The 19,407-nt window shown below is 44.8% G+C and overlaps 7 protein-coding genes across 16 annotated transcripts in view; 2 read left to right on the top strand and 5 right to left on the bottom strand.

Annotated features, from left to right (window-relative positions):
• LOC108162270 (ABC transporter G family member 21) overlaps positions 1-1,063 on the top strand; it is a 33,743-nt gene extending 32,680 nt beyond the window's left edge. For all 3 annotated transcript variants that reach the window (XM_017296926.2, XM_033393718.1, XM_017296927.2), the window contains one exon: positions 22-1,063. In XM_017296926.2, the coding sequence (XP_017152415.2) occupies positions 22-217 (196 nt within the window). In that variant the 3' untranslated portion in view covers positions 218-1,063. The remainder of the gene's footprint in view (positions 1-21) is intronic.
• Positions 1,064-2,070: 1,007 nt separating this feature from the next.
• LOC117185905 (facilitated trehalose transporter Tret1) lies at positions 2,071-3,936 on the bottom strand. Of its 2 annotated transcripts, none has more exons than XM_033393720.1 (6): positions 3,840-3,936; positions 3,539-3,768; positions 3,331-3,461; positions 2,871-3,217; positions 2,408-2,820; positions 2,071-2,353 (listed from the first exon to the last, which is right to left on the bottom strand). In XM_033393720.1, the coding sequence occupies exons 1-6, from the start codon at positions 3,916-3,918 to the stop codon at positions 2,153-2,155; spliced, it is 1,401 nt and encodes a 466-aa protein (XP_033249611.1). In that variant the 5' UTR covers positions 3,919-3,936; the 3' UTR covers positions 2,071-2,152. The 2 variants fall into 2 exon arrangements, with proteins under 2 accessions (XP_033249611.1, XP_033249612.1); XM_033393721.1 differs by having other exon boundaries at positions 3,539-3,791; positions 3,840-3,921.
• Positions 3,937-4,157: 221 nt separating this feature from the next.
• On the bottom strand, positions 4,158-5,873 carry LOC108161278 (facilitated trehalose transporter Tret1). Its single transcript, XM_033393719.1, has 6 exons — positions 5,780-5,873; positions 5,494-5,723; positions 5,302-5,432; positions 4,914-5,245; positions 4,441-4,853; positions 4,158-4,378 (listed from the first exon to the last, which is right to left on the bottom strand). Exons 1-6 carry the CDS (start codon positions 5,871-5,873, stop codon positions 4,178-4,180), a joined length of 1,401 nt encoding a protein of 466 aa, XP_033249610.1. The 3' UTR covers positions 4,158-4,177.
• A 157-nt stretch (positions 5,874-6,030) lies between these two features.
• LOC108163969 (facilitated trehalose transporter Tret1) lies at positions 6,031-7,783 on the bottom strand. Its single transcript, XM_017299525.2, has 6 exons — positions 7,645-7,783; positions 7,354-7,583; positions 7,160-7,290; positions 6,778-7,106; positions 6,310-6,722; positions 6,031-6,248 (listed from the first exon to the last, which is right to left on the bottom strand). The coding sequence occupies exons 1-6, from the start codon at positions 7,712-7,714 to the stop codon at positions 6,048-6,050; spliced, it is 1,374 nt and encodes a 457-aa protein (XP_017155014.1). The 5' UTR covers positions 7,715-7,783; the 3' UTR covers positions 6,031-6,047.
• A 3,203-nt stretch (positions 7,784-10,986) lies between these two features.
• LOC108164165 (facilitated trehalose transporter Tret1) lies at positions 10,987-12,983 on the bottom strand. The gene is made up of 6 exons (XM_017299776.2): positions 12,798-12,983; positions 12,406-12,638; positions 12,220-12,350; positions 11,803-12,164; positions 11,257-11,738; positions 10,987-11,190 (listed from the first exon to the last, which is right to left on the bottom strand). The coding sequence occupies exons 1-6, from the start codon at positions 12,844-12,846 to the stop codon at positions 11,044-11,046; spliced, it is 1,404 nt and encodes a 467-aa protein (XP_017155265.1). The 5' UTR covers positions 12,847-12,983; the 3' UTR covers positions 10,987-11,043.
• Positions 12,984-14,091: 1,108 nt separating this feature from the next.
• On the bottom strand, positions 14,092-16,404 carry LOC108164253 (facilitated trehalose transporter Tret1). Of its 3 annotated transcripts, none has more exons than XM_017299887.2 (7): positions 16,172-16,404; positions 15,971-16,105; positions 15,665-15,897; positions 14,918-15,592; positions 14,642-14,845; positions 14,514-14,579; positions 14,092-14,433 (listed from the first exon to the last, which is right to left on the bottom strand). In XM_017299887.2, the coding sequence occupies exons 2-7, from the start codon at positions 16,026-16,028 to the stop codon at positions 14,212-14,214; spliced, it is 1,458 nt and encodes a 485-aa protein (XP_017155376.1). In that variant the 5' UTR covers positions 16,029-16,105; positions 16,172-16,404; the 3' UTR covers positions 14,092-14,211. The 3 variants fall into 3 exon arrangements, with proteins under 3 accessions (XP_017155376.1, XP_017155377.1, XP_033248629.1); XM_017299888.2 differs by having other exon boundaries at positions 15,971-16,098; XM_033392738.1 differs by lacking the exon at positions 16,172-16,404 and having other exon boundaries at positions 15,665-15,917; positions 15,971-16,063.
• A 372-nt stretch (positions 16,405-16,776) lies between these two features.
• Positions 16,777-19,407, top strand: LOC108162908 (fidgetin-like protein 1). 5 transcript variants are annotated; one of them, XM_017297880.2, is made up of 8 exons: positions 16,777-16,989; positions 17,050-17,536; positions 17,604-17,749; positions 17,803-17,903; positions 17,970-18,259; positions 18,319-18,738; positions 18,799-18,924; positions 19,191-19,407. In XM_017297880.2, exons 1-7 carry the CDS (start codon positions 16,856-16,858, stop codon positions 18,916-18,918), a joined length of 1,698 nt encoding a protein of 565 aa, XP_017153369.1. In that variant the 5' UTR covers positions 16,777-16,855; the 3' UTR covers positions 18,919-18,924; positions 19,191-19,407. The 5 variants fall into 5 exon arrangements, with proteins under 5 accessions (XP_017153369.1, XP_017153368.1, XP_033248627.1 ...); XM_017297879.2 differs by having other exon boundaries at positions 18,799-18,941; XM_033392736.1 differs by lacking the exon at positions 19,191-19,407 and having other exon boundaries at positions 17,607-17,749; positions 18,799-19,034.

Raw genomic sequence — 19,407 nt, 5'->3', positions numbered from 1 at the left:
TCTGACCTCTGATTCCTGCAGGTGCGGCTCGCCTAGTAGCTATGAGATATGCAAACAGCAGACAACCGAATTCATTCCATATGAGGAAATACTCAAAGCACAAAATTCGACATCACCGCTCTGGCTGAACACGCTCATCCTAATGATGTTCTTTCTGGTGTTCCGCTGCCTGGGCTACGCGGTGCTGCGCTACTTGCGATGCCCCAAAAAGACGTGATATCCACACGAAGGACTTCCCCCAAAAACGTATACATATCTATCCGAGAGCACGAGGAACGAGGACTATACCAGTGATACATACGTCAAATGCTAGACCATTTAGCTCGGAACAAATTTTGCTAAAGTGCGCCAATTTTGTGATTCAGTTTACTTTTCAAGCCACACACACACACACCATTTATTATTACCCACTATTATTATTAGCCCCAACTATTACTATTACTATTATCATTGTAGTGTCTAGGATATCTAGGAGAAGTGTTGGCCGCGGGAGAGGTCGAGATCTGTAAACGGAAATCTTTGTTTTGTTTTATGCATTTTAATTGTTAGCCGTTTAAATTATTATTCGCTATGTTTTTTGCTGCAGAATCAAGAGAGAGAGAGAGAGAGATGAGTGGAAAGAGTATGTTTTAATGCACGTTTTAAAGTAACCCCCCCGCCCCACGCCACCGTATGTCTGGCCAATTTTCCACAAAAAAAACACACACACATACGAGTATATGTAAATCTATATAAATTGTTAATTTAATATGAAAAAAACCGCTAGTAATTTTGTAGAATTTTTGCAAATTTTTTTCGTTTGGGAAAAAACACTGTGATTTAGTCTGCTAGTTTTTTAATTAGTTTTAAATTGAATGCTGCCAAGCAAAATTGAATGTGTCAGAGGCACATATTAGAAATGGAAAAATGAAAAAGCAACAACAAAAAAAAACACAACCTAATCGCATATTCAACCAATTGTATGAAATTATGGTATAAATTGTATTTTGTTTATATTAACTAATTATATGTAATTAAATTTATTTAAATATACACATACTGTACATGCAAATGTAAGCAGAAATCCCGTCAAACAATATTTTCACTTCAATAATTACGGCACCGTCAAGGGCTTCGATTTTCGAAAAACAAATGTGTTTTATATTTATTAATCCTTTTATTTCAACAAATTAAATCTAGTTGACAATATACAACTTAATAATAGTTCAACGAGCTTTGGATGCTAGGGCCTTCAGCTCGCAGCTCGGCCATGTCATACCGGGCAGTAGGTGTTGGTCTGTACATTGTGTGTGTCAGATGCGCAGGTGTCTCCCAGGTGTCTCGTGCCTAAGGAGACCCCCTCCAGCCAGTTGTAGCTGGATTTGATTCTTTACATCCTTGGCGTTGATGGGTGTTAAAAGAAAGGATACCGCGGTCCTCATATCCGTAGGTGTTATATTTTATTTGATAGAAGTTGATGTAAGAAAAATATTTATAAATTTTTTTTTTATTATATTTTTATTATTTTTTTGATCTGGCTGCCAACAGAGTGAAAAATCCGAATCAACATCGGCGGAGGTGTTTCACAACTTAAATTAATTTCCGTTTCGGCCACAATGGACGTTCAGCAGTCACTAAAAATAGTCTTCAATCTGATGTCAAACTTCCGTTGGAAACGCAGGACCTATAGCAAGACCCCCACTGATGCGTTGCATTTTGTTGACTTTTTTTTAGAGGTCGACACGAACACATTGCAGTGCGTTTGTGTGAGTAGACAGCAAACAAAATGGAACAAAAAGTGTTTTTGTATTGGTGCCGATTACGCAGCGCCGCAGTGCACTTTCCTATGCACATAAGATAAGGCCCTGCCGAACCCTGGCTTAAAACCATCGGTTGAAGCAGCTTTTCGACTTTCAATATGTATATTCCTCGTGCAGCTCAAAAATGGGAAAGGTCTTAAAGTCTCAGATGCAAAAAAAAAACATAGGGACATTGAAAAATAAGCCATATTGACACGGCTATTGATGCTGTTCCAGAATGTGCCATACGGGTATACACACATAGGTATTATTTCAAAAGAAATACATAAACTAAAGGAATAGGTAATATATTTATTTAACATTCAGCTGTCTTTTAATAGGTTTACACCTTGAATGCTTTCCATATTTGTTCTTCAGTCTTCTAGCATTGACTTGCCCTTGGTTTCTTTCAGGAAATATGCAAAGAAAATAAAACTAAACGCCGAGACGCCACCACACGACCACATGGTGGCCGATATGCCCCAATGTCGCATGCAAAGTGGGAAAATATTCAGCATTAGAAAGACAAAACTGCTGCAAACAACAATTGCTATCGAAGCAGCTTTGGCACGTATCTGGAAAAAACAAAACAATTAAAAAAAAAAAATTTTAGTAGAGATATACCCTACCTTAAGGGGAAAGATTTCGACGAGGCAGACAAAGAAGCAGCCCACGAGACCAATGTTGCCCAGAAAGATGTCCATCGACATGAGGACTAGCGGCACCCAGCTCCATTCGCTCAGATCGTACGACTGGGCGTACTTTGTGAAAAAACCAAAGGATATTAGGCTGATGGCCACGCCGGCAGTGGACACGAGCATGAGGAGCTTGCGGCCACAGATATCGCAGAGCAGGGTGGTAACATAGCTGCCCATGATCTGTACCGCTCCGATAATGATTGTGGAGGTGTCCGGATCCATGGTGCTACCCGACTTGCTAAAAATATCGGACATATAGTTGACCATGGTGAAGAGACCGCTGAACTGGTTGGCAATCAGCAGAACAAGGGCCGGACCATACGCCCTGAGTGCAGGACGCGATACTGAAACGATTCATAATTTTTAAAAGATCCTCTCAAAATGTTGAACCTACCAAAGTCCTTAAATGTGACGACGTCTTTCTTATCATCGCCTTTGGTCAGGGCAATCTTCATGTGCTCGAACTCTTCCATGGAACGGTTCTGATCATTAATGTTGTCCCCATCCTTGATGTTCTTGTAGTAACGGAAGGATCTTTCGGCTGCCGCATATTTCCCGATGCGTATCAGATGCATGGGCGACTCTCGTATGAACAGCAGGACGGAAATGAAGTAGCACAGCGGAAGAACCAACACCATCCAGGGTATGTCGTAATAGGCCAGATGAGTGCCCACAATGTAGCCCCCCAGCACGCCGACATTCACCGATAGCATGACCATCGCCGAGAAGGTTCCACGGATGCTGTAAGTGATTAATTTTCGATTAGTTCCTTGTGCCGTGACATTGCAGCCTAAGGCTTATCTTTGTCATCGTAAAAGCCTCTTGGCTGTGACAATATATCATCGGCTACTTACTTTGCGTCTGAGATTTCACTGAGGAAAATGGGATGAACAATGTACATGCCGCCGCCCGTGATGCCAGCCAATAGTCTGCCCACATAGAGGTACTCCACGCTCTGGGCAAAGTAGACCAGGAACCACAAGCACTAAAAGGACACAATCAAGCGATACAATGAGGCACCATCTCCGAGAGTATTCTGTGTTTTTGTTGTATGAATTTTACCGAATGCGGAATGGCCAAGAAGAGCAGGCATCTTTTGCTGCCCAAGCGCCCGAGGAGCGTTCCAATCAGTATATTGCCAGTCACTGAGCCCATGCCCAGCATGGAGCCCACCCAGGAGATTTCGAACTCGGATTTCACCTCAAAGCCAATGGGGGAGTTCGACTGGAGCTTCCGCAGTGTGGGCGACAGCCAGCCAATGCCAATGCCATGCGAAACAGATATCAAATTGACTGCGGAAATGGTTAACCAGGATCTGGAATGATCGATATTGCAGCCGTCAAGTGTCCGGGAATATACTCACTTATCAGAGTGGTCAGCAATTGGTATCGGTTCCGGCGATTCAATAGGCAATTGGGACGTGCAAAGAGTCTCCCAAGCATTTTGGTAAGTGGAAAAAAGTAACTAGAGGTTCGGGTTTTTCGATGTAATTCCTAGTTCTTTATTAGCCTTTTGCTCGTTGCTGTCGCATTGTCAAGGTGTCTTTGTTCACTGAAATGTCGTTCGAAGGGAACAATCAACTTAAGTATCTGTATCTGGCCGGGTATCCTATGGCCATATAAAGATAAATTCTGGGCTTAGGCTAATCGCACAGGTGCGATGTCTTCTTGATAAGTTCTAGTTATCTTTGCAGTAAATCACCTAAGCCTCCAGTAGCGATTTGCCTCTGGTCTCCTCCAAATAGAAGCTAAAGTAGAGAAAGCAGGAGAACGTAATCACACTGCAGCACCACATGGTCACGGAAATCCCCCAGACGGCCACACAGATCGGGAAGATCTTGAGTGTCAGAAAAACTGTGGAGCTGAGGATGACCACAAAGGTGGATACGCACGCCGATCGAATCTGAAAAAGATTCAATAGATACTTGAAATACATGGCATTTGGATGATGATCCCAAGACCTACCTTTGCTGGAAACAGCTCAACGAGCACCACAAACAGGCACCCCACCATTCCAATGTTACAGAGAAACACATAACAGGAGAGGATCACGAGGGGCAGCCAACCCACCACCGATAGATCGTTTCTGCCGGCAAAGAAGGTGAAGCACCCAAAGGTGGCCAAACAGACAGCCGCACCCGATGTGGAGATCAGCATCAGGATCCTGCGTCCGTACTTGTCGCACAGCAAAGTGGTCACATAGTTGCCCACGATTTGCAGTACGCCAATCACGATGGTGCACATGCCCACGTCCAAGGTGGTGTGCGAGGCGGCGAAAATGTCCGACAAATAGGTGGTGATGCAGAAACTGCCGCTGAACTGGTTGCAAATGAGTAGAGTCAGCGCCGAGGCATAGGCCTTGAAAGCGGGCCTGGTAACTACACAATGGGAAAAGTTGCAAGTCCTGGGTTTCAATGGGATATGGAGCTGCTACTCACTGAAATCCCTGTAGTTGAAGGACATATCGCTTTCAGCTTGCGCCTTGGTCAAGGCAGACTTTAGTTCCTCAAACTCCCTGACAGCCTTGATGTCCTCGCTTTTGATGTTCTTATAGAACCTGAAGGATTTCTCGGCTGCCGCGAGTTTCCCCTTACGTATGAGATGATGCGGGGTTTCCGGAAACAGGAAGTTGCAGATGAAGTAACAGACCGGCAGGGCAATAATAAACGGGGGCGCCGTGAAGTAGCTAACTGTCGTGGATATGATGTAGCCCGTGAGAACGCCCGTATTGACGGACAGCAAAATCATGGACCCCAGACGCCCGCGAATGCTGTGGGTGATTATATTGAGAAGGAATTGATGGTGTAGTCCGCTTGAAACACTCACTGGGTATCCGCAATCTCGCTAATGAATGTGGGCAGAACAACGTAGCAGGCGCCGCCAGTCATTCCGGCCATCAGACGACCCACATACAGGTACTCCACACTTTGCACGAAGTAGATCAGACACCAGAAGATCTGGAAGTATCAGAGATCCCCCATCTACATGGTGAAATAATTCTGGATCGTTCCTTCTTACCGAGTAGGGAATGGCAATGCCGAACATGACCATCTTCCGACCGATGCGATCTTGTAGAGTGCCCGCCAGAAGGTTGCCCATGACACTGCCAATGCCCACGAGCGAGCCAATCCATGATACCTCCTGCACAAGTACGGCAAAATCGAGAGGAGACTGTGAGGTTTGCAGATCCCTCATCACCGGGGACATCCAGCCCACGCCCAGGCCATGCGAGAAGGTGGCAATGTTCACTGCGGAACGGAATATTGGAGTACTGGATCCTCAGGCCGAGCCGATGAATTCTTACCCAGCAGGGTAACCAGAAACTGATATCGATTCCTGGCACTCAGGAGACAATTGGGATCGTCAAAGAGCGGAGCCAACCGCAAGTTAAACGTCATGGCTGCGTTACCATTGCCGGACTGAATGAGAGCCTCACTTAATACCTGATCTTCCCCATTAAATCTGCGCTGCCCGCTTATCTACAGATAAACTCGAAGCCATTTACTACAGCTCTCAGTCTCTGTAAACGTCTCTGTCTGACAGATGAACCCAAAAAACACTTAGATAAAGTTTTAATCTTCAATCATAGATTTTCCCTTGGTTTCGGACAAGAACAACAAAAAATAAACAAAAGTAAGCAATGCCGAAATGGCCGAGAACCACATCGTAATCGATATGCCCCAAAAGTGAAGGAACAGGGGAAATAACTTCAACGTACAGAAGACCAGGATACTCAGGAATATCACCGATATGGAGGTAGCCAGAGAGCGTATCTGAAAAGAGCACCGTTTGGGTTACTTTACTGATGAGACTCCTCGGAAGAGAGTTTCCTACCTTTGATGGAAAGAGTTCAACCAACACAAGGAAGAAGATCCCAATAAGCCCGATGTTGGCCAGGTACACAATGAGAATCATCAATGCCAGTGGCAGCCAGTTGAACTCGCTGAGATCGTAGATCTGCGCGAAGTGGGTGAAGCAGCCAAAGGCGATGCATCCAATGCCCACACCCAAGGTAGACATCAGCATGAGCAGCCGTCGTCCAACGATGTCCACGAATATGGTCGAGGTATAGACTCCTACAATTTGCACTGCTCCGATGATGATCGTACAGGTGTTGACGTCCAGCACCGATCCAGATGAGGCGAATATATCAGACATGTAGTTGATGAAACTGAAGATGCCACTGAACTGGTATCCCATGCACAGGACAGCCGCTGCACCGAAAGCCTTCAGAGCGGGCCTGGTAGCTAATGGAAGGTAAGATTAGATTTGCTATTAGAAATCGTACAGATGTTAGCTCACTCAAATCTCTGTAACTCAAGGATGATTTGTTCTGGACCTGCTGGGCCAGTATGGCTGTTCGCAGCTCTTCAAATTGTGCCTTAGACGTTTCTCCTGTTTGTTGATTTCTATAGTATCTGAACGATTGCTCGGCTGCACTCAGTTGGCTCCTTTTGAGAAGATATGGTGGTGTTTCGGGTAGCAAAAAATTGGCCAAAAAGTACGAAATGGGCAACAATATTCCCAAATAGGGAACGATGTGGTATGGCAGATACGTGCTCAATATATAGCCAGCCAGTATTCCCAGATTGACAGATAACATCAGCATAGAGCTCAGGGCACCACGAATGCTAAAAGATACTGTTTTATTGCGATCGGAATAATGTGTGTGGTATCTACGCACCTGGAATCGGCCACTTCACTGATGAAAATCGGAATTACTACATAACCAGCGCCTCCAGTAAATCCACACAGGAATCGCGCTGCATACAGATAGCCCACATTCGAGGCGCAGTAGATGAGAATCCACAGACACTGTAAAGGCAACAGATTCTTCTGCTAATGGAACCAACAACTCTTCAAAAATAGTTTACGAACCACATTCGGTCCGGCCATTAGATAAATGCAAAACTTTCTCCCGGCTCGTTCCAGCAGCAGAGCCATCGTCAGATTGCCGCACAAACTGCCCAGACCGAGCATCGAACCCAGCCAGGAAATCTCGTCGATGTTCACTGCAAAGTCCAGGGGCGAATCGGGGGTTTGGATCTTCGTTAAAGTGGGCGACAGCCAACCCACACCAACGCCATGACCAAACATTATGATGTTCACTGTCGACCAAAATGATTATAATTCATGGTTTTCAAACCGAGATCTCTTCCTGACTCTTACCGATCACTGTGGCCAACAGTTGAAACCGTGTCTTGGGCTGCAGTAGGGAATTCTGGCAGATGTTTGTCATTTTTGCAGTCGAAATGTCTTCCAGTCGAGAGTATCTGTACGCAAATGCCGAACGGCGTTCTTATGATATTCCACAAAAAGCAAAAGCTCACGGAATATTTCGACAGTAAACTTTATAGTCCGTTGTATTCGAGTTTATAGAAGACGTACGCTTACATCTGGTGGTGCCTAAATCTTCTGTGAATTTGGATTTTGTTTTCGGTTCGTCTGGTATCAGGCGAGAGCATCGTATTTGAGAACATATACTCGGAGTTCTGTCACCAAACAAATAGATTAAATGCCGGCCGTGTGGCCATACGACACGACAGGCATTTCACAAGTCAAACAATGAATTGCCATTTCACGAAACGAAAACTCTTGTCGTATCTTAAAAAAAGAGGCTTGTCTATGGCAGTAAAAGTAAGAGAATACTTCCACTAGGAAATGGTTTTGGTCACCTATCCTTTCAATATCTTGAAACAGAGTATTGAAAGGTCATCTGTCCACCAGGCAAACGTATAAGCCTCTATTTACAAATAAAACTAAAGTTTTTCTGAGAAATAATCTTTAGTTTGGAATAAATCGAGGTACTAATTTTATCTGTATTAAAGGCAATCACAATCCTCTTAATTTTCTCTTTCATTCAGATGTCAGGTCTCGTTACTCTTAACTCGTTGCTCTATTTCGTTATTGGTTATATTATAGCTAATATTTACATTACTAAATACATTTATTTTATTCCCCAAAGTATGTTGGACACTGTTCCTTTAGAGAACACTTATCTCAGCTTTAGAACCGTCTAGATGATAATGTTTATAATATTATGTCAACAGATCGTAAACAATGGCGCGAGCGAATAAGGTTTGGAAGACATTGCTCAAATAGGAAGCTAAAACTGTGACTCTTTATAACTATCCCAGTAAAAAATAAACCCATTTCTATCGGAGCGTACTTTATCCTCAGTATTCCTTCTCTCTCGGAGTGTACTTGAACCTCCGCAACGATTCTCTCTCTCGGAGCGAAGTTGAACCTCCGCAACGATTTACTCTCCTTCTAATCAGAATGCTATATAGTATTAATACATATACGTTTCGCTCGAAAGCATTTATAGCTTGAACGTATTCATGGAAATCTCTAATCATCGGCACTATTGTATGAAATCCATTACTGAGGCTGAGCAAGTTGTGCTGGTGAACGCGACCAATGATTGTCTTGGAGCTAGGGTTTTGCGATGCTGAGAGGGCACTTGAGAGTTGAGCCCACACCAATAGAAGGATGAAACCAGTGCAAATCATAACCAAGACCCGACACAGGCAAGTCGAATACGACTATCGGAAAAAAATCTCGATTGAAAATACAAATCATTTCCTACAAGAATACATACACCAGTTATGGAAAAACCCTTGGCTATCTCTCTTTCTGCAAAAGCAACAATGTTCCACAACAAAAACAAGTCTCCACTGGAGCCCTTCCTCCTGTAGTGCCAAAGAAATGATTTGATTTCTCTCCCCCATACTGTCTGCTTTTGCCATATGGTCGGTATCACCAACCTTCTAGTCTGTTAAAGTATAAGTCATGTATAGTAAGGAAAAGAACCACAATTCAAAGAAAAAAAACCTACAAGAAAATAAACCCCCCATCCCTCGGCAAGAACAACAACGCGTCACTCCCTCAGGAAATTGGAGCCTTTCTCGTGTATATTAGTTTTGTGGTGGAAGTGGATGTGTGTAACTGTAACATCCAGAAGGAAACGGTTCCGTACCCATATAAAAAGTACAGTCTGTCCGTCCGTCTGGAAAAGTGCCTAGATCTCAAAGACTATAAGAGACCTGGCCTCATTCATTGGCTACGATGCCAATTCAGGCGCTTACTTGACCAACAGTGACGAAGAAAACCACGAGCACCAACCGCAGTAGGATACCTGGAACCAACAAGGGTCTCTGCGGAGCTCTGGGGAGATAGATTGGTGCAGTAGCCAGGGAACAGGGTTAGGAGCAAGTCCTCCCTTAGGTCCTCACACACAAATTTTGCTGTGGGCAGGGACCGGGCCCTGGACAGACTGAGAATCTGTACCTCGGTCTGAGAACTTCCTTACACAATTTTATTACCTGTGAATAGTATTTCCCTTAACTGTGTCTCCTATTAGTAGGCTACATTTAATGTGGAATTCATATCTGCCGTATTTCTGTTGTAAGTGTAAGCATTTACCTTTTTGAGCTTTTCTAAAAATGTGAGATAAACGTGTGCTTTACAGGATTTAAGCTGAGTGCAAGTCTTTTATATGTATGGTAGCTTTTATTTACATATACCTACAAATAAAGGTCCCATTCCTCCACATAAATTAGTATTTTTTCCTCTGAAAGTTCAGTAAATGGCCTTAGGACCTCACAAAATGGTTTATTATTAAATTTTAACAGTTTTTCCGAGAACAAAATTGTCCACACAAAATGGTTACAAAAACCAGGAAAAAGTTTAGTCGAATTTCCGGTATTTTGTTGAAAAATTTACATCAAAACGGGCATTGCAATATGTTTATTTTAGGCATTTAAGCGAAGTATCCACAAATAACATTTTGACAATTTTTGTAGTCAAAATATTTACTTTGTTGTTTTTTGAAAAACTTTTTTTACGACTTGTTATAGCCTCAGGCTCAATTTTGTATGGGATTATCTAGGTAATTACTGCAACACATATCATATACAAACATTTTTTAGTGTGGGGTTGAAAGGGATTGATTTTTTGGAAAATTTTAATGATGAGTAGCTAATTTTGTGGAGAACTAATGCCACTAAAGAACTCACGTCCACAAATAGGACAACAAAATATCAAAGTGGAAGAAACAATAAAAATGTTGAAAAACTTACACTTTGGGTTGCTATATCTTCAGGTATATCTACCCCATCAACACGAATTAAAAGTCCTGTGAAAGGTCTTACAGTTCTCTTCAATTGATGAAGTTTGTAAATATCTGCGCTGCAGATGTTGAGGCAAAATAATGAAACTCATGAATGAGGAGTCGTCTCGTTTGCTGATGGGCGATAAGAAAAACGACTCGTACAGTCAAGTACCCGTATAACTGGCTATAAAGAGCATCTTTATCATCCCAACAGATTTCTTAATTGCCCAGAGACAATTATTCGCCATGTGGTTGGTCCTTATCGCACGTGTTCTTATCTAATCAAAAATATATGCCACAGATGTGTGGGCGAAAGCTGTGAAAGATTGAGGCTTCAACACCTAAAGACAATGATGGCAGCTGTGTTTTCCCATCAATATGCAATAAATGGCGAATTAAGGCGTTTTGAGATTTTAATAAAAACATTAACAAATCATTTAAAATTAGTTGTAATACTAGAGGTTGGCCAAGATGGCTTCCGTCGTCTTGCCCTTGGTTTCGGGAACAAATATGGCTATGAACAAAGCTGCGCTGAAGGACATGCTGGCAAACATAAAGACGGTCCCATGCATACCCAGTGATTCTGTGAACAGGGGCATCAACTGTGGGAAAAGATAAAGAATTATAGTAGAGTTATAATGCCACCAGAAGGGTTGACTCGGACCCACCTTGACTGCGGCTGTGGCAATCACCCAAAGCACTGACATGAGTATCATATTCGCTGTGCTGCGTACTTTGGGCGGCAGGATCTCCGCTATGACCAGAAAGGGTAACGTCAGCAGACCGCTGGCGGCCAGGAGCAGCATAAACGAGAAGCCAGCCACGGGCACCCAACCGAAAGAGCTGACGTCGTAGCCCAAGACCTTGAGATAGCTATAGCTGCCCATGGCGCTCTGACCCAGACCAATGCCCACGGCGGACACGAGCAGCAGGATCTTGCGACCCGCTCGCTCCACCAGAACCGTGGACGCGTAGCAGCCGAGCAACTGAATCGAGCCGACAATAATGGCCGACACAGTGGGTGCCAGACTGGCGCCGGCCTGCTCGAAAATCACAGCCGTGTAGTTGACCATCGCGAAGCAGCCGCACAACTGATTGAACATCACGAGGCCCAGACCAATGAAGAAGGCCTTTCTCGTCTTGACATCAGCTGGAAACAAAAAGGGAGTTCTTTAGCACCTCAATGGCAGCGTATTTTTCTCTGAATTACTCACCAAAGTCAGCACAGGTTACGGCATGTTCGTCGCCATCCTTGTCATTCCCATCGAGATCTGTCTTTTCTGTGGGCTTCAGTTTTTCCAGCTCCAGTTTGAGATCTTCACTGAGTTCCTTGGCGGGGCTGAACTGAATATTTCGATAGTAGCGCAGAGATAGCTTAGCCTCCTCCACTCGATTGTGCTTGGCCAGATACTCCGGTGTGTCCGGCATAAACCAGAAGCAGCCCACAAACAAAAAAGATAAGGTAGACACAATCCACGACACTGTGGCATAGTCGAAGTAGTAGCCCAAAACGAACGCCAGGACAACTCCACCATTGCATGTCAGCACCAGGAATGTGCCCAAAACACCTCGAACACTAAGCAACAAAAGGAATCAATCAATGGCACACATGATCAACGAAGAAATCTCACCTGTCCGATGCCAGCTCTGCTATATAAATGGGTATCACCGAAAAGCAGCCGCCTCCCGCTACGCCGCCAATGAATCGAGCAATAATCAAGTGCGTTGGAGTGCTGGCAAATGGTATTATAATCCAGCCAATCTATATACAATATGGAACTTTAGTTTCAACTAATCGATGCGTGCATAGTTCATACCAGATTTGGCAGCGCCATCCATAGGAGGGACCACCGCCGGCCGATCTTCTCCGCCAGCCAGGCAAACAGAATGCCTCCGAAAAGACCGCCTATGCAAATGGTGGATGCCACCCAGCCCTGATCCTGATTGCTTAATGGTCCCGTTTCCAGGGGACTATCCTCGCCGCCCAGTTCCAGAAAACTGGCCGAGGGCCAGCCACAAAATGCTCCATACGATATGGACACAATATTTACTGCGGAGAAGGGTAAGACAGATATTTAATACCCTGATTTTCCCCCAAACGTATGCTACATTGAATGGATATCTTAAGTATTCCGATTTTAAACTTGTTTTAGTAGAATATCCACTATAATACACATCTTTGCAGCACTCTCACTTGAGGTTTACTAACCACTTATGGCAGCCAGGTACTGATATTTAGTACTACCCGAAGAACTCATGATGTTAATGTGATTTTTCCACTGATTAAACTAGTGTATACAGTATGTATATTCATCTAAAATGCACTGCCCGACGACAGCGAATCCTCGAATGCTCGATGGGCGTTGTTTGCCACTAAGTTTTCACGCTTAACTAAGCGAAACCAGTGGCTGGAAGATAATATTTATACATTGCATTAGATCGTAAATGAACACGAAACCGCCAGAGAGCCAGCGAGCCAGCGAGGGAGCCAAGTTCTAAAGAGAATGCGCGACAGGGAGCGCAAACTCTGTAGATTACGGGAACTACTGCTCGTATATGGTACGGCGTTATCACCGCACCTCATTATGCTCATAGAGAACTCGTAAGAGAACGGGCAGAACAATCAACTAAGCGAAAACTAATATATTACTGCCTCAGGGTGTGAATGCATATTTGTTGTTGCTAACCCCAGAGGGATTATTTACAATTATAATTGCAGTGCCCAGTGCTTTTGAATTATTGCCCATTTCCCTGATTTGATAGCCGTTCGACACAGCAGCTGTAATGAGAGAGAGAGAGAGTGATACAGAGGGGCAACAAAGAGAGCGAGCAGGAGAGAGAGAGAAAGATTAGGCATTGCGATTGTAAATTACATACTAATAAGGCGCAAATATTTGCCACTGTCCCCAGATACAGATACCCGCCGCAAACAGACGTCCGTCCGAATTATTCTCCATTAAAGGCGTAAATTTGGATTACTCTTTGGCCAGCTTAGAGTCTTGTCTCTGTTTGTTCGCCAAGCGAAAGTACTCGTGCCGAAATGCGTGCTGAAAGGAGCTGGTTGTGTGATCATGAGGATGATATGGGGGCCACAAGTCGTGCTAAGAGCATGCGCCTCAAAAGAAAAGGAAAGCCAAATATGATGGCCAATCGTAAAGATATTCTGTCTCTACTGTTTCTGATTCAATTTCAATTTGTCTTTGAAACTTTTTTCAGTGTAGATTTGAAGCAGTTTGAAAGATATCAACGCGTGTCCCAACATTTCGTAATAATAACAACGTTCTGGACGTTTTTTTGGCTAATCATTAATTAAAAAGCAATTCCAGCGACTTTTATCTTGGGTAATTTCTGGGCAGAACCCACCCAGTGCGAGATAAGATTTATATGATCTTCGGAGAAGGGAAAGAGTACCACAGAGTGGATTACAGATAAGACGAGGTTCCCGCCCCCCCCCCTTTACCAGAATCATATCTGAGCGGATGAGTAAAAATTTAGAAGGTATTTCATGTCGGTATGCAATAAGATAATTCGTTGCATATGTTACTTTCCTTCGTTAAATCGAAATTAATCTACATTTATTTTATTAATACTATCGTTGGTATGTGAGCTAGCAGGTGCATGCCTCAAATGTGTGTGGCAATGTGGCCATTGGTTATAGCCGAGCCCTTGGCCACTCCCCCATCGTCCACATAGCCGAGCTCACGTTGCACGGCGGATGCCCGTCGGTTGCGTGTTTCCGGCAGCAGGGGCAACGATATTAAGCCCACAAATATGGAGGCACCGGCAAAGACCCACAGGTACAGGACCAGGCCAGGAGCAACCGAGGTCTTGACCGCATTGAATGCCTGCAAGAAATATTGACCAAAATTAATTTGTAGTCGTATGCATGCGGCAACGTTGCTGCGGCTACCAGAATTGTACTTACCTCAATCATGCCGAAAAGCAGCAGCCAGGAGAACGCAGAGGCCAGCGAGTAGAGCACATCATGAAGCTGTGCGAAGGATACGAGATGTTAATGCTTTCAGGAGTGCGTGCCTTTACGGCATGACCTACCTTTGTGGGCAACACTTCACTGCTGACAACCGCCGCCAGTGGGTACAAGCCGAAGCTGACAAACAATAGCTGGATGGCCAACAGGATAATGGGCAGGTAACGCTCACAACACGCACCCAACATCCAGTCTTGGCCAAACTGCTTGAACAGGGCCAGCGCAATGACCGCGGCAGCAGACATTAGCGAGGAGAGGCAAAGCAGAAGCTGCAAAAATCAACCAATCAAAAACAAATCGTGAGCATTGCTGCGCTACAGGTCTTAGGGGTCAAAGCAGACCTTGCGCGGCAGACGAGGACCGACGAGACGGGCCAGGAGTGCGCCCACGCACTGGGCTGTGGCCAGGATAACGTAGTTCGTCTCCGTGGAGTAGCCAGTGCGTCCCAGGAAGTCGGCGGCATAGTTGAGCTCCACAAAGACGCCGCTGAGCTTGGCGCAGACGGTAAGCAGCAGGCTGACAAAGATCAGACGAACAATGTAGCTCTGGGACATGGGCGCTGAGCCAATGTTCTTGCCCAGGCTCTTCATCTCGGCCTTGAACTCAGCGAGTTCGCTGAGGTATTCCGGCTTCTCCCGATCGTCGATGTCGCGGATGCCGCGGTACCAGCGGAGCGACTTCTCCAGGCAGGCCACGTTCTCGTTGCGCATATAGAAGTGCGGACTCTCCTGCACAAACGGAAAGCTCATGGTGAACACAAAGGACACAGCACAGCCGACTATGTTGACCAGGTCGTAGGGCACGTAGTAGCTCAGGACAAAGCCCAGCAGGATGCCCATGGTGCGCCACAGTTCGATGGTGAAGGTGAGTCGTGCCGCCTTCTCGCGCGTCTCGGATATCTCGTTAATGAATATGGGCAGGACGACGAAGGCGGCTCCAGCGGCAACACCCGTGAACATCCGCGATGCGTAAATGTGCACAATGTCGAAGCCAAAGTGAATGCAGAACCATCCGAACTGGTGAAAGTCAGCGTAAAAGTCGTTACTGTAATTAGGCAATTCATGAACCCATCAATGAATTGGACTCACAATTTGCAGCAGGCCCGACCAGAGCAGCACCGACTTGGGTCCGATGCGCAGGGCCAACACTCCTGAAACCAGAGCTCCGATAGCAGCGCTGAGGAAGAGGTATCCTGTCAGCCAGGCGGTGCCTGCTGGATCCGTCACCTCGTTTAGCGGCGTTCGAGTCTCCGACTCGTAGAGGGCCATGTGGGCCGGTGTTATGCCAAACATAATCCCAAAGTTAAAGCAGAGCAGGTTGCCTAAGTAAGGGGGAGGAGAACTGGGGGTAAGTGGGTGATATTGTGCATCAGGGTAGTGTTCGGGGGCACTCACCAATGGCTGTGGCAACGCTCTGAATGGCCCGGCCACTGACTTTCGTGGGTAGGCACATGATGTGGCTCCTGTTCCGATTAGAGTTGATTTTTCCGCACTAAATATTCCTGCAACGCGCTGCACTGAAGCTACACACTGAGAATCGGTGAATGGATGCTGTGCGGGTATTTATGGCTGCGGGGCCAATGGCTGTTATCTTACCGTGGAAGCAGATAAGAGGCTCCCCGAAAAGAGTCGCCCGCAGCGTTATCCAATTGAACCCAACGGAGGACCGTGACCAGACCAGAGTAGTGTTTCCCACTTGTTTATGTATAGTTGAGTTGGCAGCTAAAATGAGCAATATCTATGCAGGTATATATTTGCCCAACGTGAGTCCACAAGATGATAAGATGTGAGGACTGTCTACTGTCTGCCCTGGTTGGCTACCTCTGTTGCTGCTGCTGATGAATGTCCGGATGTCGGCATCTGTGCTAGGGTAGCTCACAGCGACATCAAACAATATATTGGTTAATTGAAATGCGAATAATTCTTCAGAGTCAATTAAAAGCAATTGCAGAGGCAATTGAGAGGCAAGTATAAACGATTGAAGAACATCAGCTGAGTGCAATTTTCCTTTCAACTAAAACTAGTTGCCATATGTTAGTTAAAATGCATTTTAATATAACTCTTCAGGCCTATCATATTAAAACAAAGACACTCAATTTCAAATTTCAAGCAGTCAAACCCGCCAATATACTCGATACTATATCGATATGGGCTTATCGATGACGATAGCTACGATCGTAGCCATACCAAAGCTGACTGCTATGACACGATAAACAGCTGACTTTTGCCAGGAGTTTTTGCTTACCGTAGTCTTAAAATTGTTTAAACTGTAAAAATACAATGGCCAAGGCACCCGAACAATGGGGCGAGATATATGCAGCGAACGAAGCCATTTGGCAGGCAGAAGAACCCACTGCCAGGAGCAAACAAAATGCCTGGCGCACACAAAAAATATTGCTGGCCCAAGCCACGCGGTAGATTCTCATATATTGTAGACAAAAACGGCCTTGCATTAACATTTTATCAAATTGCAGACACTTAAATGATGCGATCCATAATGCTGTAACCAAAGAGCATTTTGATAAACTGGAAACAGGCAGGAGTTCTGAGGAAATCGTTAAGCAGCGCGTCGAGAGATGCCAGCAGATAATTAAGGGGAGTCGGCGATGCGGTTCCAGGAATTCAATGGTGTTTAGAATGCCCACGTCCAGCGTATTTGAGCCTGCTTGCCGGGGCACCTATGAAAGTTGCCAGCACAATGAATTGGCTTCGAGGGATTTGCACAAACTACGAGCTCCTAGTGGAACTAGTGAGAATGCGTCGCGAAATTCAGTCGCACATTTCCCAGCAACGGGACGACTGGTATCTGTGGAAACAGCGACTAATCCAAATAAAGTGGTGCATTTGAACAATACACGTAGTTGCAGCACCGTTTCGGCTTCCGCTTCCGCTGAGGAGTCCGATCCGAATTGGTTTGGCTTTCGTACTGCCCGCGAACAGCAATCGCTGGATGATTTAAAGGTACTTATGTATGTGCGTGCTAATCAACGAAAAATTTGTCAAACCTTCATTTCTGTTGAAATCCAAGCAGAAAAAAAATCCACAGGGTGTAAGCGCTCCATCCGATATCATGAATTACAGGAAAAAGACTCTCGGAGGACGGCGTACGGTTCATTCAAATTATGTGCCGCCCACAGGGCAAGGGCAGGGCCAAAATGACAACCGCAGCAAGGGGTGAGAACACATTTCGCATTGCAAAACGTTTTGTATTAATTCCAATCTCCCAGCAGTTCCAGTGCAGGCAACATTCCGGCTTCGCTGTCACATCTTGACGCTAAAATGGTTGAGCAAATAATGGGGGAGAGCATGCACAACTTCAAGAATGTGGGTAAGTGTATTTCGTATGCGCACTATTATATGTACACAAATATTGATATATTCAATTAAATTGTAGCCTGGGAAGATATTGCCGGCTTGGAATCTGCCAAATCAACATTCCTGGAAGCCATTATTCTGCCGCTGCGGCGTCCCGATTTGTTCACTGGCGTGCGCTGTCCCCCACGAGGTGTTCTGTTGTTTGGTCCGCCTGGGACCGGCAAGACATTGATAGCCAAAAGTATTGCCTCTCAGGCCAAGGCAAAGTTCTTCAGCATCAATCCCTCCACCCTTACTTCCAAGTGGGTGGGCGAGGCCGAGAAGCTGGTGAAGACTTTGTTTGCTGTGGCTGTTGCCCATCAGCCATCCGTAAGTTAATGGAAGATAAAGCCTCTTGGCGATGCCAATACCTTTACTGCACTTCCCAGATTATCTTTATCGATGAGGTTGACTCACTTCTATCGAAGCGTTCTGGCAACGAGAACGAGAGCACGTTGCGCCTGAAAAATGAGTTCCTGATACATTTGGATGGTGCTGCCACCAACGATGAGCATCAGATTCTGGTTATAGGAGCCACTAATCGGCCACAGGAGCTCGATGAGGCAGTGCGTCGACGCTTTGTGCGCCGCTTGTATGTCCCACTGCCCACAAAGGAGGCACGTCAACAAATCATCGAAAAGATACTCGCCCAAGTGAAGCACAGTCTTAGTTTGCCCGAGATCAATGAGCTGGCGGAGCTCACTGATGGCTACTCAGGGGCGGATGTAGACAGCCTGTGTCGTTATGCATCAATGGCTCCGCTGCGTTCGCTTACCAACTCCCAGATGGAGGTTATACAGCCGCATCAGGTAATACTTCTGTCAGGGGCTTGCAACAACTATTACAGATTGAACTTTTATAATTTGCAGTTGCCTGCCGTAACCATGGAGGACTTTAAAAAGGCTCTGAAAGTGATTTCCAAGAGTGTTTCGCCGGAGGATTGCCAACGATTTGCCGAATGGAATGAAATCTATGGCATCAGACACTGAGAAAAGGTGATTTTACATTCGAAGTAAGAGAAATTCATTTGTGTTTTTTCTTTTTGTTTAATAATACTTTGGAAACTATGCATGAACACAAAGTAAAGGAAAGACTATTGATTAAATTGTACAATGATTTTAGGGTTGTATCTAAATGTATCTCCTTTTTTTGAAAACTCACAGCACATCGAAATTACATTAATTAATTATAATTATATATATATTATTTATTATTATATAATTATAATAATTAATTAATTAGCTAATCTAACTATTTACAGAAGTTCTTCGAGCTAAAAACTATGCGGGGGCAGTTGGAAAATTGCGTGCGAAGTTTTCTTATTCCTAGAATTTGTTTTCGCCACTTTTTTGGCACAAGAAGAGAAGCCAGAGGTGTTTATAACTATTATAAAATACCATTTATAAGAAAAGCGTTTCACATTCACAATTAATTTAAGAGGTATGTACGAGTATACGATAAAACTGACTTAACACTAA

This window comes from Drosophila miranda, chromosome 4, assembly GCF_003369915.1.
Source record: "Drosophila miranda strain MSH22 chromosome 4, D.miranda_PacBio2.1, whole genome shotgun sequence".
Lineage (NCBI taxonomy): Eukaryota > Metazoa > Arthropoda > Insecta > Diptera > Drosophilidae > Drosophila > Drosophila miranda.
This window is presented reverse-complemented; position numbering and strand designations above follow the sequence as displayed.